The sequence below is a fragment of the Budorcas taxicolor genome, chromosome 24 (genome assembly GCF_023091745.1).
Source record: "Budorcas taxicolor isolate Tak-1 chromosome 24, Takin1.1, whole genome shotgun sequence".
In the NCBI taxonomy this organism is placed as follows: Eukaryota; Metazoa; Chordata; class Mammalia; order Artiodactyla; family Bovidae; genus Budorcas; species Budorcas taxicolor.
This window is the reverse complement of record NC_068933.1, coordinates 33833094-33850802: the sequence shown is the minus strand read 5'-3', so window position 1 is coordinate 33850802 and position 17709 is coordinate 33833094. Positions and strand designations below refer to the sequence as shown.

Sequence of the window (17709 nt, the reverse complement as noted above, 5' to 3'; positions counted from 1 at the left end):
TAATTGTGCTTAATTTTGCAAAGTTATATGATCATGCTTTTTTAAACTTAAGTTACAGAGAAAAATCAAATTATATTGGTGCAACCTTTCAAGGGAGGATGTGTGATAAACACTATGGAGGAGGTGTTGCTCTGGTATGGTATGATTTAATTTACTTGGCTAAGATGTATAAATGAGATGCTATTTAGATTAATATGCAATTAACTTTCTATAGTTTGTTATGGCTAAGTATACATGAACCATGAACTTCCAGATGTTCAAGCTGGTTTTAGAAAAGGCAGAAGATCCAGAGATCAAATTGCCAACATTCATTGGATCACTGAAAAAGCAAGAGAGTTCCAGAAAAACTTTTATTTCTGCTTTATTGACTATGCCAAAGCCTTTGACTGTGTGGATCACAATAAACTGGAAAATTCTGAAGGAGATGGGAATACCAGACCACCTAACCTGCCTCTTGAGAAACCTGTGTGCAGGTCAGGAAGCAACAGTTAGAACTGGACATGGAACAACAGACTGGTTCCAAATAGGAAAAGGAGTACGTCAAGGCTGTATATTGTCACCCTGATTATTTAACTTCTATGCAGAGTACATCATGAGAAATGCTGGACTAGATGAAGCACAAGCTGGAATCAAGATTGCCAGGAGGAATATAAATAACCTCAGATATGCAGATGACACCACCCTTATGGCAGAAAGCAAAGAAGAAGAGCCTCTTGATGAAAGTGAAAGAAGAGAGTGAAAAAGTTGGCTGAAAGTTCAACCTTCAGAAAACTAAGATCATGGCATCTAGTCCCATCACTTCATGGCGAATAGACAGGGAAACAGTGGAAACACTAAGAAACTTTATTTTCTTGGGCTCCAAAATCACTGCAGATGTGACTGAAGCCATGAAATTAAAAGACACTTACTCCTTAGAGGAAAAGTTATGACCAACCTAGACAGCATATTTAAAAGAAGAGTTTGCCAACCAAAGTCCATCTAGTTAAGGCTATGGTGTTTTCACTAGTCATATATGGATGTGAGTGTTGGACTATAAAGAAAGCTCAGGGCCGAAGAATTGATGCTTTTGAACTGTGGTGTTGGAGAAGACTCTTGAGAGTCCCTTGGACAGCAAGGAGATCCAACCAGTTCATCCTAAAGGAAATCAGTCCTGAATATCCGTTGGAAGGACTTGATGTTGAAGCTGAAACTCCAATACTTTGGCCACCTGATGTGAAGAGCTGACTCTTTGAAAAGACCCTGATCCTGGGAAAGACTGAAACAGGAGGAGGAGGGGATGACAGAGGATGCAGTGGCTGGATGGCATCACCAACTTGATGGACTTGAGTTTGAGTAAACTCTGGGAGTTGGTGATGGACAGGGAAGCCTGCAGTGCTGCAGTCTATGGGGTTGCAAAGAGTCGGACATGACTGAACAACTGGACTGAACTGAACTGATATTAAAATTTGCATAATGATTCTAGGGATCTTTTCCTGCTGCTGACAAAAATGTGTGAACTATTAAAAGTCCTCATTTAACTTAATATATATATATAAAATTTTTAAAATTTTCCTCTAATGAGTTCAAATTATCCTCTTTAAAAGTTAGGGTAGTGATCTATTTTATAGTTTTATAAGATGCTCATAATTTTTTCATATACTCAATATTTAATAATTTTAATATCAATTAATTTTATATAAATAATTTTAATTTTGAGCTTTTTCTCCATTGTTTAGCTAATTTAATTATGAACTGGGTTAAAATTAAACTCCTGTAACTATCAATTGCCTCAAAATGCTTCCTGGGATATGGGTGAAGAATAATAACATCATCAAATGCACTAATTAGCACTGCTAGTAGAAAATCTTGATGTGCTTAATATTGGCATGTTTTTGCTTCTACTGCATAATACTTTGATTATTCCTGACATACCAAACTTGCCTTTTTAAATTTTTTGTGTGTTTGTACACAGTCATCTGGAGTTTTAGAAAGGCAATGCATCATGCACTTCTTTCAGTAAATAAGTGATGATATAAGAAGAATCAATGAAATGGAGACATAAATTTCATACCTTAAATTCATAATTCATGAAAATATGGCTTATCTTTTACAGCAAATGATTATCTAGTCTCAAAAGCTAGAATTTGCTTCAATTACCCAGTCATAGGCAACTCTGAAAAATCTTAAGACTTTCCAATGCAACCGGTTTAGCTACCAAGTGGAAGGATATCTCCATATTTACTGGTCTCTGTACCGAAAGGAGCAATCAGAGAACTCTTCTAGTATTCTTCTTTCTTATTTTCCACACTTCACTGGGTGGAAACCTATGCTAACCCTTCGCTGGAAAAATTAACAACAGCTGATATTCACAAAAATGCGATACTGAAGAAAATAGTCAAAGCTCATGTCCTCTAATACTTAAACACCCACCACCCTGTCCCCTGCTTAACCCCCAGAGTTGTGGAATAAATTCTAAGAACCAAAATTTTTCTATGCTGCTTCTTCCTAAAAGTTTATGGGTAAAACCAATCCAGGTAGTTCTGGTGTGAGTAAAAGCAAGTAAATATAATTAGTAGAAGATTTTTGATGTCTGCAGCTCTTTGCCCTTGGGTTCCTCCGCTCATCTATCCTAACACAAGTTCACTCTCAAGGATGGACACAAATTAGCTCTTGGCATCACAAGTTACATACATTACATGCTACCAGACACTTCATCTGTTGACTTCAGTTTGTGGACTATACAGATCCCAAGTGTTAAACTTTCTCAGAATAAAAGCACACTACACAACACTGACAACATGAGGCAGAACTATGAGTAGCTGTAGGCAAGGAACTTCAAACAAAACGAAGTGTTCAGTATCAAAGATGCAGACTCATTGGAAACATTAAATGTGAACAAGAAAATAGCCATAATAAATTGCATGAAAAGTACATATGAAGATAAACTATCAAATTGGGAAGGCAGAATTGGGACCTCTCTCAGAAGACACTGGAGAAGTTACAGACAAAATTAAAAGACATGGATGACTGAAGTAACGGAGATAAAATTTTTAAAGTCAAAAGAACACTTTTGAAGAAAAAAATGGAGATAATTTCACAGAATGATAGTCATGACACACTGTCTCTAGCCACTACCAGATCAACAAGATTCCTGCACCAGCAAAGTCCCCCTGGAGTAGGCCCATGATCTCTGGCAGTATGGGATGAAAGTGGGTTGTCTGATGAAAAGGATACATGGAAAGCCAAAAAAGAAGAGATAAAAATGCATACCTATAATGGAATTAAAATATCAAAGAAAAGCTATGTTTCTAAAAAGAAAAAAGTAATATAACAATGTGTAACAAGGAAGACATTCCATAGGGTGAAAAGCCACACTGAATGCAAAAAGACTTTTTTCTTAAAATATTGAGCTAAAAGTACTTTGAAGGCAAGATTCATAATTTTAAAAAATGTTTTAATTCAAACATAAGGAACAATAAAAATATTTTCAGTCACATAAGTCCTCAAAAAATTTGTAAATAAAAGACTAACACTCATAACATATTTGTATAAATTATTTATGAAAAGCCACAAGGATTATGAAAACTGCTTCCCTAGTGGTTCAGATGGTAAAGAATCTGCCTGCAATGTGAGAGACCCGGGTTCGATCCTGGGTGGGGAAGATCCACTGGAGAAGGGAATGGCAACCCACTCCAGTATTCTTGCCAGGAGAATCCCATGGACAGAGGAGCCTGGAGGGTTACACTCCATGGGGTCACAAAGCGTTGGACAGAGTGACTAACACATATGCATGCATAAAGTGAGTGAATGTTGCTAAATGTTATTGTTACCTTAAAAGGAAAATTGAGAGCTTCCCCGGTGACTCAGTGGTAAAGAACCCACCTGCCAATGCAGAGGACATGGGTTTGGTCCCTGGTGAGGTAGGGAAGGTCCCCCAGAGAAAGAAATGGCAACCCACTCCAGTATTCTTGCCTGGGAAATCCCGTGGATAGAGGAGCAGTGGTGAGCTACAGTCCATGGGGTTGCAAAAGGGTCCCACACGACCTAGCGATTAAACAAAAACTGAAAGGAAAATACCTGAAACTGGGTAGGATTGAGGTGCATGGCAAAGAAAAGTTAAGTCTGTACAAAACTAGAACTCATAGCTTCTGTGATAGAGTGGAGAGGATTGTGCGTGCTCCGTCACTCCGTTGTTTCTGACTCTTTGCGACCCCTTAGACTGGAGCCGGCCAGGCTCCTCTGTCCATGAGATTTCTCAGGCAAAAATTCTGGAGTGGGTTGCCATTTCCTACCCCAACAGGATCTTCCCAATAGAGGGATCAAATCCTTGTCTCCTTGTCTCCTGCATTGGCAGGCAGAGTAAAGAGGAGATAAAAATGAAATGAAAGCATATGATAGGACTTGTCTTCTTAAGAAAACAGGGAAGATATTGATATGTTCTAGAAAGAAGTAAGGGTGTATGAAATGGAAGTTAGTCTTAAAAACAACCAAGAAGAGAACTATACCAGAAAATAGTCTAATAGAAGAAATGTAAATACAGTCAAGGAAGAAGAAGCATGAAAACAATAATGTAAAATAAAATGACCAGAAAATAATCAAATTAAATGGTTTAAATAATGGGGTCACACAGTCGGACACAACTGAAGTGACTTAGCAATAGAATGACAATCATGTGAATGTAGATGAATTAAACCAATTAAGTGAGTCTCTGATGGATATTTTTTAAAGTTAAGTTCAAATATTAGTTCTTTATAAGAAATACATTAATAAGACAAAGTATTGGAGAAGGAAATGGCAGCCCACTCCAGTGTTCTTGCCTGGAGAATCCCAGGGACGGGAGAGCCTGGTGGGCTGCCGTCTATGGGGTCGCGCAGAGTCGGACACGACTAAAGAGACTTAGCAGCAGCAGCAGCACATGCTACAGCATGGATGAAACTATTATGCTAAGGAAAAGAAAACAGTCCAAAAAGATCATATAGAAATCCATTTATAAGAAATATGTTAAATAGCCAAATGTATACAGACAGAAAGTAGAGAGCTCGGGGAAAAGGAGAATGGAGGGTGACTTCTCATGGGGATATTTCTTTTAATATATTCTAAAATTATTAGGGAATTTTGCATAGTTCTGTGAATATATTAAAACCATTGCATTATACATGTTAAGTGGCTATGTTCCATTGGCATATGAATTTTATGTCAATAAAGTTGCTTTTAAAAATTGTAAAAAAGAAAAAAAAGAAATACATTAATAAGACAAAGTGAAGGTGAATATAAGATAATAAAATATACCTCAGTTAAATAAGTAAACATGAGAAAATGAAGTTTAGAATACAATACACTATAGATATAATAGCAAACAGGCATAAACATCAGTGTAGTTATCCATGTAAAAGTTTTATAAATATTTTGTTTGATTTATTCCTAAGCATCCCAGTAAATACTATATTGTTTGATGATATCAGTAAATACTGTATTTTAAGTATAATTTATGAGTTTCTGTTATATCAAAAAAAATGACTGATTGGTATAAAATTATATATATATATATTTACTTCTAATAATTTTAGAGATAAATTTTGTGTCCAGCTTTGCCATATGTGAATAAAAAAATTTTATTCTCTTTTCTCTTACCAATATGTATATCTTTTATTTTTAGTTTTGTTCTCCTATTGAATTGCCTAGGATTCCAAGAGCAATTCAAGTTAACAATGTTTAATTGAATTCATAGTAGACACTTTTGTATTATTTCCTCAAGGAAAAATCTCTCAATATTGTACTATTAGATATTATGTTTGTTCTAGGTTATCATAGACATTTTTAACATAATAAAAAATCTCGTGTACTAATATTTTTAATCTTCTAAACTTTAAGTCATGTATTTTTTTATCCTATCTTTATTTTTGAAGGGAAATTAACTCCATTTAAACATATGATTTTTTTTCTAAATGTCCCATTTTAGTAGCAGAATTTTTTACTATAGTTTTTGGTAACTTATATAGATCTTTTCTTACTCTGTTGAATTGTTTCCTCTTTCACATAGAATTCAATTTTCTTTTTCAATATTGTAGCGATGTCAGTGCAATCCTAATAAAAATCTCAGCAACCTTTTTGGGGTAAAATTGACAAGCTTATATTGAAATCTTACACATATAAACATAAAAAAAGGAAACAGATAAAGCAAGATTGGAAATTGAGGATATTTTTAAGATATAAACTTATTATAAAACTGTGGTAATTCAGATATTACAGTGTAAATAAATTCATCAATATAACAAAATAGGAAGTCTAGATATAGACCTCGACATATATAATCAAATGCTTTTCAACAGGAAAAATACATTCATGTACTAAGAAAAATGAAATATAAAATTAAACTCTAATATTTATAATAGACTTCCAGTCGAAAGCACTGGTAAAGAGAGTCATAATGGGAAGTTGTGAATGTCTAAAGACATTACTATAAAATAATTCATGCTAAACCTTGAGGAGTGGGAGTCTTCAGGCAGAATAGTTAAGGAAATTAGTATCTAGTGAATTTGGCAAAAAATAAAGCTGAAAATCAGTGAGCTATTTATCCAAGCAGAAATATGTGGAAAGATGGAAACAACATTGTTCTAAAACATGTGGAACACAGGAAACAGTGAAGACAAAAGCAGAAATCAAAGAAAGAGATGACAGGTAGAACAGAGATATTCTAAAAGGATATTAAGTCCTTGAAAATGCTTTTAGAAAAACAAATTTGAGGGAACTGGTTATTTAATTCTTATATTTGCATTTCCTAGTAAGATCTGGAGCAAGAAATGGCAGCCCACTCCAATATTTTTGCCTGGAAAATGGCATGGACAGAAGACAGTCACACGGTCACAAAGAGTCAGACACAACTGAGCATGTGTGCAATAAAAAAGATATATCAGGATAATATAATAAAAATTGAAAGGACTCAACGCAGGCTATTTTGGGTGGGATCATGAAATAAAAACTTTGAAGAGAAGGGTTTTAAGAAGAGGAATGAATGATAAGACAAAAGCAGTCATGGGAAATCAGAACCCATGAGAATGATCATTAAATTCGAGGCTTTCAGGTGGGAATGAATTATCAGGAAAGAAGACGATTGTCAAAATATTGTCAAAGGAAGCAGCAGTCTATAAGCACATAGAGCCTTATTGATCTTAGCAAATAGTTTTGAGTATTATCCTCTTTGCAATGAAAAGACATTGGAAGTTTTGAAGCCACAGAGAAATATTTTTCTGGTTATATAGAAAAGTGAATGTGAGGACTGGAGATCCGCAGCAAGTAGACTAAGGAGACAGTTCTGAATGATTGGTATTTAGTCAGTTCAGTTCAGTCATTCAGTATGTCCAACGCTTTGTGACCCCCATGAACCGCAGCATGCCAGGGCCCCCTGTCCATCACCAACTCCAGGAGTCCACTCAAACCCATGTCCACTGAGTTGGTGATGCAAACCAACCATCTATCTCATTCTCTGTCATCCCCTTCTCCTCCTATCCTCAATCTTTCCCAGCATCAGAGTCTTTTCAAATGAGTCAGCTCTTCGCATAAGGTGGACAAAGTATTGGAGTTTCAGCTTCAACATCAGTCCTTCCAATGAACACCCAGGACTGATCTCCTTTAGGATGGACTGGTTGGATCTCCTTGCAGTCCAAGGGACTCTCAAGAGTCTTCTCCACCATCACAGTTCAAAGGCATCAATTCTTCAGTGCTCAGCTTTCTTCACAGTCCAACTCTCACATCCATACATGACCACTGGAAAAACCATACCCTGGACTAGATGGACCTTTCTTGGCAAAGTGATGTTTCTGCCTTTCAATATGCTCTCTAATTGGTCATAACTTTCCTCCCAAGGAGTAGTGAAGTTTCTCAGTCATGTCCGACTCTTTGCTACCCCATGGACTGTAGCCTACCAGGCTCCTCTGTCCATGGGATTTTCCAGGCAATAGTACTGGAGTGGATTGCCATTTCCTTCTCCAGGGGATCTTCCCAACTCAGGGATTGAACCCAGGTCTCCTGCACTGTAGAGAGAAGCTTTACCATCTAAGCCACCAGGGAAGTCCCAAGGAGTAAGCGTCTTTTAATTTCATGGCTGCAATCACCATCTGCAGTGATTTTGGAGCCCCCCCAAAAATAAAGTCTGAGACAGTTTCCACTGTTTATCCATCTATTTCCATGAAGTGATGGGACCAGATACCATGATCTTAGTTTTCTGAATGCTGAGCTTTAAGCCAACTTTTTACTCTCCTCTTTCACTTTCATCAAGAGGTTCTTTAGTTCTTCTTCACTTTCTGCCATAAGGGTGGTGTCATCTGCATATCTGAGGTTATTGATATTTCTCCTGGCAATCTTGATTCCAGCTTGTGCTTCTTCCAGTCCAGCATTTCTCATGGTGTACTCTGCATATAAGTTAAATAAGCAGGGTGACAAAATACAGCCTTGACATACTCCTTTTTCTATTTGGAACCAGTCTGTTCTTCCATGTCCAGTTCTAACTGTTGCTTCCTGACCTGCATACAGACTTCCTAAGAGGCAGGTCAGGTGGTCTGGTATTCCCATCCCTTTCAGAATTTTCCACAGTTTACTGTGATCCAAACAGTCAAAGGCTTTGGCATAGTCAATAAAACAGAAATAGATGTTCTTCTGGAACTCTCTTACTTTTTCGATGATCCAGCAGATGTTGGCAATTTGATCTCTGGTTCCTCTGCCTTTTCTAAAACCAGCTTGAACATCTGGAATTTCACGGTTCATGTATTGCTGAAGCCTGGCTTGGAGAATTTTGAGCATTACTTTACTAGCGTGTGAGATGAATGCAAATGTATGGTCATTTGAGCATTCTTTGGCATTGCCTTTCTTTGGGATTGGAATGAAAACTGACCTTTTCCAGTCCTGTGGCCACTGCTGAGTATTCCAAATTTGCTGGCATATTGAGTGCAGCACTTTCATAGCATCATCTTTCGGGATTTGAAATAGCTCAACTGGAATTCCATCACCTCCACTAGCTTTGTTCATAGTGATGCTTCCTAAGGACCTCTTGACTTCACATTCCAGAATGTCTGGCTCTAGGTGAGTGATCACACCGTCATAATTATCTGGGTCATGAAGATCTGTTTAGTACAGTTCTTCTGTGTATTCTTGCCACCTCTTCTTAATATCTTCTGCTTCTGTTAGGTCCCTACCATTTCTGTCCTTTATTGAGCTCATCTTTGCATAAAATGTTCCCTTGGTATCTCTAATTTTCTTGAAGAAATCTGTAGTCTTTCCCATTCTATTTTTTCCTCTATTTGTTTGCATTGATCACTGTGGAAGATTTTCTTATCTCTCCTTGCTATTCTTTGGAACTCTGCATTCAAATGGGCATATCTTTCCTTTCTCCTTTGCTTTTCGCTTCCCTTCTTTTCACAGCTATTTGTAAGGCCTCCTCAGACAGACATTTTGCTTTTTTCCATTTCTTGTTCTTGGAGATGGTCTTGATGCCTATCTCCTGAAGAGTGCCATGAACCTCCATCCATAGTTCATCAGGCACTCTGATCTAGTCCCATAAATCTATTTCTTAATTCCACTATATAGTCATAAGCGATTTGATTTAGGTCATGCCTGAATGATCTAGTGGTTTTCTCCACGTTCTTCAATTTCAGTCTGAATTTGGCGATTTTGAGTTCATGATCTGAGCCACAGTCAGCTCCTGGTCTTTTTTTGTTGACTGTATAAAGCTTCTCCATCTTTGGCTGCAAAAAATATAATCAATCTGATTTCAGTGTCGACCATCTGGTGATGTCCATGTGTAGAGTCTTCTCTTGTGTTGTTGGAAGAGGGTGTTTGCTATGACCAGTGCGTTCTCTTGGCAGAACTCTATTAGCCTTTGCCCTGCCTCATTCTGTATTCCAAGGCCAAATTTGCCTGTTATGCCAGGTGTTTCTTGACTTCCTACTTTTGCATTCCAGTCCCCTAGTTCTAGAAGGTCTTGTAGGTCTTCATAGAACTGTTAACTTCAGCTTCTTCAGCGTTACTGGTTGGGGCATAGATTTGGATTACCGTGATATTGAATGATTTGCCTTGGAAACAAAGAGAGATCATTGTGTCATTTTTGAGTTTGCACCCAAGTACTGTATTTCGGACTCTTTTATTGACTCTGATGGCTACTCCATTTCTTCTAAGGGATTCCTGCCCACAGTAGTAGATATAATGGTCATCTGAAATATTAGCTAGTGTCTTATTCTTGGATATGTGAAAAGTAATTTTTATCTGGTATATATCATGAAAGCAGAACATATAGGGCTTGCTAACTTACTGGATACATACCATGAATGGTGGAAACATCTATGATTATTCTTAAGACTTTTCTTTAAAAACTAGGTAGAGGGAAGTGGAAAGGCAAAAGAAAAGTTACATTTGGAACCTCAACCTCTAGTTTGAGCGATTTTTGTGGTGCTTAACTTTATATGTCACTTTGGAGAGGTTTGATTGGATTAATATTTAAATCAGTGAAATCTGAGTAAAGCACCTTGCCTCATCCAATGAGTTGAAGGCCTGAATAGAACAAAAAGACCATCCCCTTCAAGCAAGAAGAAATTCATCAGCAGAGTGCCTTCAGGTTTCACCTGCGCTATCAGCTCTCCTGTGTCTCCAGGCTTCCAGCTCACTCTGAAGGTTTGGACTGCCAGTCTTTATATTTGTCTGAACCAATTCCTTATTATAAACCCCTTCATATATGATATTCATTATTATATATATGCTATTGGTTTTATTTCTCAAAAGAAGTCTGATTAATACAATGGCTAGTACTTAAGTATAAATATATACTTAAACATTAAAAGATATGTGCATGATAGAGATGATGAATAGATGATACATAGATAGATAGACAGCTTTATGTCTTTCCTTTCTCCAATACCTCCTTGTCTCAATATAAATAAAAGTTGCTGTAGTTTTATGGAAAATTATAAAAAATGATAGTGTGAACCCTACTACTGCCTCTTCAGACTGATTTAGCTTTTCTAGGTTTGCTAACTTTCTCTTTTAAAATCGGCTTGTCAATTTCAAGAAAAATTTTAGGTCGATTTGAGGGAGATTGACATCTTCACAATATTGGTTATCCATGATATTGATAAATATGTTTTTTATTGCTTCATATAATGCTTCATATACTATAAGCAATAAAAAGAAGTATTGTTATATTTACCATTGTTGAGTCTCAAAACATGTATATTGGGCAAAAGAAGCCACAAACAAGGCTATATAACAGATGTCAGGTGCTGTTCTTTTTTTAATATTTTAGCTGGAGGATAGTTACTTTATAATATTGTGTCAGTTCTGCCATACATCAATAAGCATTAGCCATAGGTATACTTGTGTTCCCTCCCTCCTGAACCCCCATCCACCTCCCTCCCCACTCTACCCCTCCAGGTTGTCACAGAGCACCAGCTTTGGGTGTCCTGCTTCATACATCAAACTCACAGTTCAGTTCAGTTCAGTCGCTCAGTCATGTCCAACTCTTTGCAACCCCATGCACTGTAGCACGCCAGGCTTCCCTGTCCAACACCAACTCCCAGAGCTTGCTCAAACTCATGTCCATCAAGTCGGTGATGCCATCCAACCATCTCATCCTCTGTCATCCCCTTCTCCTCCAATCAAACTCACACTGGTTTTCTATTTTACATATGGTAATGTATATATTTCAAAGCTATTCTCTCAAATCATCCCACCGTCTCCTGCTCCCACTGAGTCCAAAAGTCTGTTCTTTATGTCTGTGTCTCCTTTGCTGCTCTGCACGTAGGATCGTCAGAACCATTTTCCTAGATTCCATATATATGCGTTAATATATGGTAATTGTCTTTCTCTTTCTGACTTACTTCATTCTGTATAATAGAACCAAAGTCCATCCACCCCAGTCCCACTACTGGGCATATACCCTGAGGAAACCAGAATTGAAAAGGACACATGTACCCCAATATTCATTGCAGCACTATTAACAATAGCTAGGATGTGGAAGCAACCTATTGATAGGAAAGTTGTGGTACATATGCACAGTGGAATATTACCCAGATGCTGTTCTTATCTGAAAACTATTGCCCTAAGCAGATATTATGCACTAAAAGAAACAAGTCTGCTTAGTTGTAAATCTTTTCTAAAAAGTATTTTTTAAAATCCAATGCTAAATATAATTTTTGTTTTTCTATGAATTTATTTCTGTTTATTTTACAATAGAATTAATCATAACAGTATCCTTTAGAAAATTCTTATACTCCAGTCTGTATAGGTTTCAGGGTTTTCATACTACTCTGTTAACAGACTGTGTCTCCCTAAAATTTATATACCAAAACCCTAACCCCCAATGCGGCTGTATTTGGAGAAGGAGGCTTTAAGGGGCTTTTTGAACTGTGGTGTTGGAGAAGACTCTTGAGAGTCCCTTGGACTGCAAGGAGATTCAATCAGTCCATTCTAAAGGAGATCAGCCCTGGGATTTCTTTGGAAGGAATGATGCTAAAGCTGAAGCTCCAGTGCTTTGGCCACCTCATGCAAAGAGTTGACTCATTGGAAAAGACTCTGATGCTGGGAGGGATTGGGGGCAGGAGGAGAAGGGGACGACAGAGGATGACATGGCTGGATGGCATCACTGACTCGATGGACGTGAGTCTGAGTGAACTCCGAGAGTTGGTGATGGACAGGGAGGCCTGGAGTGCTGCGATTCGTGGGGTCGCAAAGAGTTGGACACGACTGAGCGACTGAACTGAACTGAACTGAAGGTTAAAGGAGGTCATAAGCCTGTGCACCTAATCCAATAGGATTGGTGTCTTTGTGGGAAGAGAAGGAGACAGCCCTCCAGAAACCAGGAGAGAGACCTTACAAGAAACTAAACTCACTGGCATCTTGAGCAACTTTAGGAAGATACTTAGTCTATAATGTTCCTGAGGGCAGCACAAGCTGACTAATAGAAGTAAAATTGTCAGAAAAGAAATATAATGAAATGTCATCTCAAATGTGAAACCATGTCTTTGATTCTATCATACAAGGAAAGGAGAGACCAGAACATATGCACTAATCAGAAGATAAGGAATAAAAGAGTAATTGCATATTGGGATTTTTATACAAATAACTTGGAGAAGGGAACTGCAACCCACCGCAGTATTCTTGCCTGGAGAATACCATGGACAGAGGAGCTTCGTGGGCCACAGTCCATGGGGTCGTCAAGAGTCAGACATCGCTGAATGATGAACACACACACACAAATAACTAAAGTGAGATGGTTTGGATGTTGTTATTTCCCTCTTACTGAGCTATAGATGCTAATGGGGAACAAGAGAATAAGAAACAATTGCAAGATATACTGATTGAGAAATCACAGGCATTTTCTACATTATCCTGAAACCTAGAAAGTCTGAAAACTATGCTAATAAAACTGTCCTATCACTGAATTTTTATAATATCCTATTATTTATATCCTTGAAATTTAGCATAATCCTTCATTTTCTTCCCCACAGCATCAATCATTCCTCCTCCTCTTCTCTCCTCCTGTTCCCTGGACCTCTCTCCCTCTCTCCCTTATTTTATTTTTAAAATAAATTTTAAAAACTGTGGAAGGTCAGTATTCTTATTTTCAGTCATTCAGTTCAGTTGCTCAGTCATGTCCGACTCTTTGTGACCCCATGGACTGTAGCATGCCAGGCATCCCTGTCCATCACCAGCTCCCAGAACTTGCTCAAACTCATATCCATCAAGTCAGTGATGCCATCCCACCATCTCATCCTCTGTTGCCCCCTTCTCCTCCTGCCTTTAACCTTTTCCAACATCAGGATCTTTTCCAATGAGTAAGTTCTTCACATCAGATGGCCAAAGTATTGGAGTTTCAGCTTCAACATCAGTCCTCCCGATGAATATTCAGGACTGATATACTGTAGGATTAACTGGTTTGCTCCCCTTACAGTCCAAGGGGCTCTGAAGAGTTTACTCCAACACCACAGTTCAAAAGCATGAATTCTTCAGCTCTCAAAATTTCTTTATGATCCAACTCTCACAACCATACATGACTATTGGGAAAACTATAGCTTTGACTAGATGGACTTTTGTTGGCAAACTCTTCTTTTTAATATGCTGTCTAGGTTGGTCATAATTTTTCTTCCAAGGAGTAAGCGTCTTTTAATTTCATGGCTGCGGTCACATTTGCAGTGATTTTGGAGCCCAAGAAAATAAAGTTTCTCACTGTTTCCACTGTTTCCCCATCTATCTGCCATGAAGTGATGGGACCAGATGCCATGATCTTAGTTTTCTGAATGTTGAGGTTTAAGCCAACTTTTTCACTCTCCTCTTTCACTTTCATCAAGAGGCTCTTCTTCTTTGCTTTCTGCCATAAGGATGCTGTCATCTGCTATCTAAGGTTACTGATATTTCTCCCGGCACTCTTGGTTCCAACTTGTGCTTCATCCAGCCCAGCATTTCACATGATGTACTCTGCATATGAGTTAAATAAGCAGGGTGACAATATACAGCCCTGACATACTCCTTTCCCAATTTGGAACCAGTCTGTTGTTCCATGTCCATTTCTAACTGATGCTTTAAGAATTTTTCACAGTTTGTTGTTATCCACACAGTCAAATGCTTTGGTGTAGTCAATAAAGCAAAAGCAAAAGATATTTTTCTGAAACTCTCTTGCTAATTTAGACTATGGTAAAAATGACTCTTGCTTTTTTCTCTTTTTTTTCTGCTTTTACTTGCTATTCTTTAAAAAAAAATGGCAAAAAGCAAAGAAAAAATGAGTCATTATTACTATAATCTAAATTAATATAAGGGTTAATTTATGATTTTTGAAACTGTGTGAAACATCATATAAAATATTATCTCAATAAATTATAAACAAACACTATTCATTTATAACTGGCATTGTGTGTATATAAATGGGTGTCTTTTTTGACTTTCTTTTAAAAGTAAAACATTTTTACTTTATTTTACTTTACAATACTGTATTTGTTTTGCCATACATTGACATGAATCCACCATGGGTGTACATGCATAAAAATTAAAATTTTAAAAATAACTAAATAAAAGTAAAACATTGCCCTATTGTTATATATGAATAACAAGTTATTGCTACAAATATTTTCTTGGCCTGATGCCATCAAATGAACTATACATTTGCATTTTGGTAAAAATTTTACACTTTGCTTTTTATATTTTCCCTTATATTGATAATGATACCTTCTGTGATTGACATATTTGATGTCTCAATTGCATGTCATCATGTGATTGTTTCTAATAATTGTATTATACATCATATATGTGAATGTATAAGTGTGTGTTTTTTTTTCCCAGCACTCCAACACCATAAGCCTGGAATCACTTGCCGTTATTATAGCTCAGTTATTGAGCCTTAGTATGGGAATACCTTATGATGACATTAACAAATGCCATTGCCCAGGAGAGGTCTGCATAATGAACCCAGCAGCTGTGTAAGATGCTTCATTTTTATATGCTTTACATACATAGTTTATGTGAAAACAAGCTTTGTGTATTTTGTTTATGAAATCTGTGCTATCAAAATAATTAGTAATAGTTAAATATAAATTGTGGTCACTGATCCCAGATTGAAATATAGAATCCAATGCCCCTGCTGCATGCATCTCTCAGTATTTTTTGTAATCTAATGTCACACTTACTTTCTCACATGTGACCTATGTGCTTAGTCACTCAGTCCTGTCCATCTCTTTGTGACCCCATGGACTGCAGCCCACCAGGCTGCTCTGTCCATGGGGATTCTCCAGGCAGGAATACTGGAGTGGGTGTCTATGCCCTCCTCCAGGGGATCTTCCCAACCGTGGGACTGAACCCAGCTCTCTCACATTGCAGGCGGATTCTTTACCATCTGAGCCACCAGGGAAGCGCCCTATGTGACCTACTTACCATTTCTGGCTTACCAAATTATGAATGAAGCTATGAAATCATGCAAGTAACAAAATGATAAATGTAGAAGTAGGTCACCCTTTACATTCATCACTTTTGTTACTTGCATGATTTTATAGCTTCATGCATGATTTGATAAGCCAAATACAGACTTGTGATTATACAAGAATAACTTCAGTCAGTCAGTCAGTTCAGTCGCTCAGTCGTGTCCGACTCTTTGCGACCCCATGAATCGCAGCATGCCAGGCCTCCCTGTCCATCACTAAGAATGACTTAGTAAGGCCTTTTAACATGAATCTTCTTCATTCTACCTGGCTCAGCCTGAAATCTTGGCATCGACTGGTTTCAAAGATGCTTTTCAGCACCTCACCACCACATGCACAGGGCTTTGGTAGAAAAGCCATACATTACACCATGAGAGCTGCCAGACACAGACTCCATTTCAGATAGAGTTACTGGGAAAACCCATAGACAATAGGGAGACAACAGAAGACACCTGAAGAATCTGAAGCCTCTGACATCTACCACAAGTCCAACTTTCAACACAAAGTTACAAGTCAAACTAAGGTCAAGGAAAAGCAGAGCATGAGAAGGCATGAGAAAAAGCAGGCATGAGAACTTGGTTCAGATATGGCAAAGATTTTGCAATTATTAGACTGAGAGCTTGACTATGATTAGTATGCTAGTCTGGGTGTTCTTTGGAAGGACTGATGCTAAAACTGAAACTCCATTACTTTGGCCACGTCATGCGAAGAGTTGACTCATTGGAAAAGACTGATGCTGGGAGGGATTGGGGGCAGGAGGAGAGGGGACAACAGAGGATGAGATGGCTCGATGGCATCACTGACTCGATGGACATGAGTTTGAGTGAACTCTGGGAGTTGGTGATGGACAGGGAGGCCTGGTGTGCGGCAGTTCATGGGGTTGCAAATAGTCGGACACGACTGAGCGACTGAATTGAACTGAACTGAACTGGACTGAACATGTTAGGGGCTTAAATGGAAAAAAGTGGACAACCTACAAAAAACTGATGGATAATGTAAGCAGGGGCTTCTCCGGAAGCTCAGTGGTAAAGAATCCACCTGCAATGCAGAAGACACAGGTTTGGCTTTTTCTTTGTCACTAGAGAAGGCCTTTTGCAGTACTTATTATGCCTCAAAGACCTAGTGAATTCTTTGCTATTATCCTCAATATTCTTAGAATATGCTATGAGATTTTATAGAGTTAGAATCAAATAGTCAGGAGATTAATGGAAACCATCATCCAATCAGTGACTGAAGCCAGACTTTTATCCTTTTTTTCTTGGACTGTAAACCCAACAGTACATCATTTTATTTAACAATACATTTAATTTCTTCTATATTATCTCTAATATTTTGCCTTTTTTCACCTTCCAGTTTCTCTCCCAAAACAACTTAATCAACAAACAAACTTTAATTTGTAATAGTAATGACTATCAATTTTTTTCATTACTTTTTTGATATAATAGAACTTTGATTCTTGTGTAGATATGAAAAAATAGAAATTTTACTTAAAAATATAAAATGATGGCCTGTATAAAATTGGTGAAATTATCAATACACATATAGAAACCATGCCTCTGTGGAAAGCTTTTTTAAAAAGCTTAACTTGACAAATTACAATCTTGGAAAAAAATGCTTCATAATCTTATCTTTCAATGCATTGCATCATTTTAATAGCATGATTCTGAATTTTTGGAGGACACAGACATTTTGATCATTCAATTTAGTCGCTCAGTCATGTCTGACTCTTTGCCACCCCATGAACTGCAGCACGCCAGGCTTCCTTGTCTATCACCAACTCCCT

General features: G+C 37.7%; 1 protein-coding gene across 1 annotated transcript in view; it reads left to right on the top strand.

The window, feature by feature from the left end:
- LOC128068335 (disintegrin and metalloproteinase domain-containing protein 2) overlaps positions 1 to 17709 on the top strand; it is a 111996-nt gene that overhangs the window by 44006 nt on the left and 50281 nt on the right. The window contains exons 10-11 of the mRNA XM_052661482.1: positions 53 to 134; positions 15295 to 15431. Of these exons, the coding sequence (XP_052517442.1) occupies positions 53 to 134; positions 15295 to 15431 (219 nt within the window). The remainder of the gene's footprint in view (positions 1 to 52; positions 135 to 15294; positions 15432 to 17709) is intronic.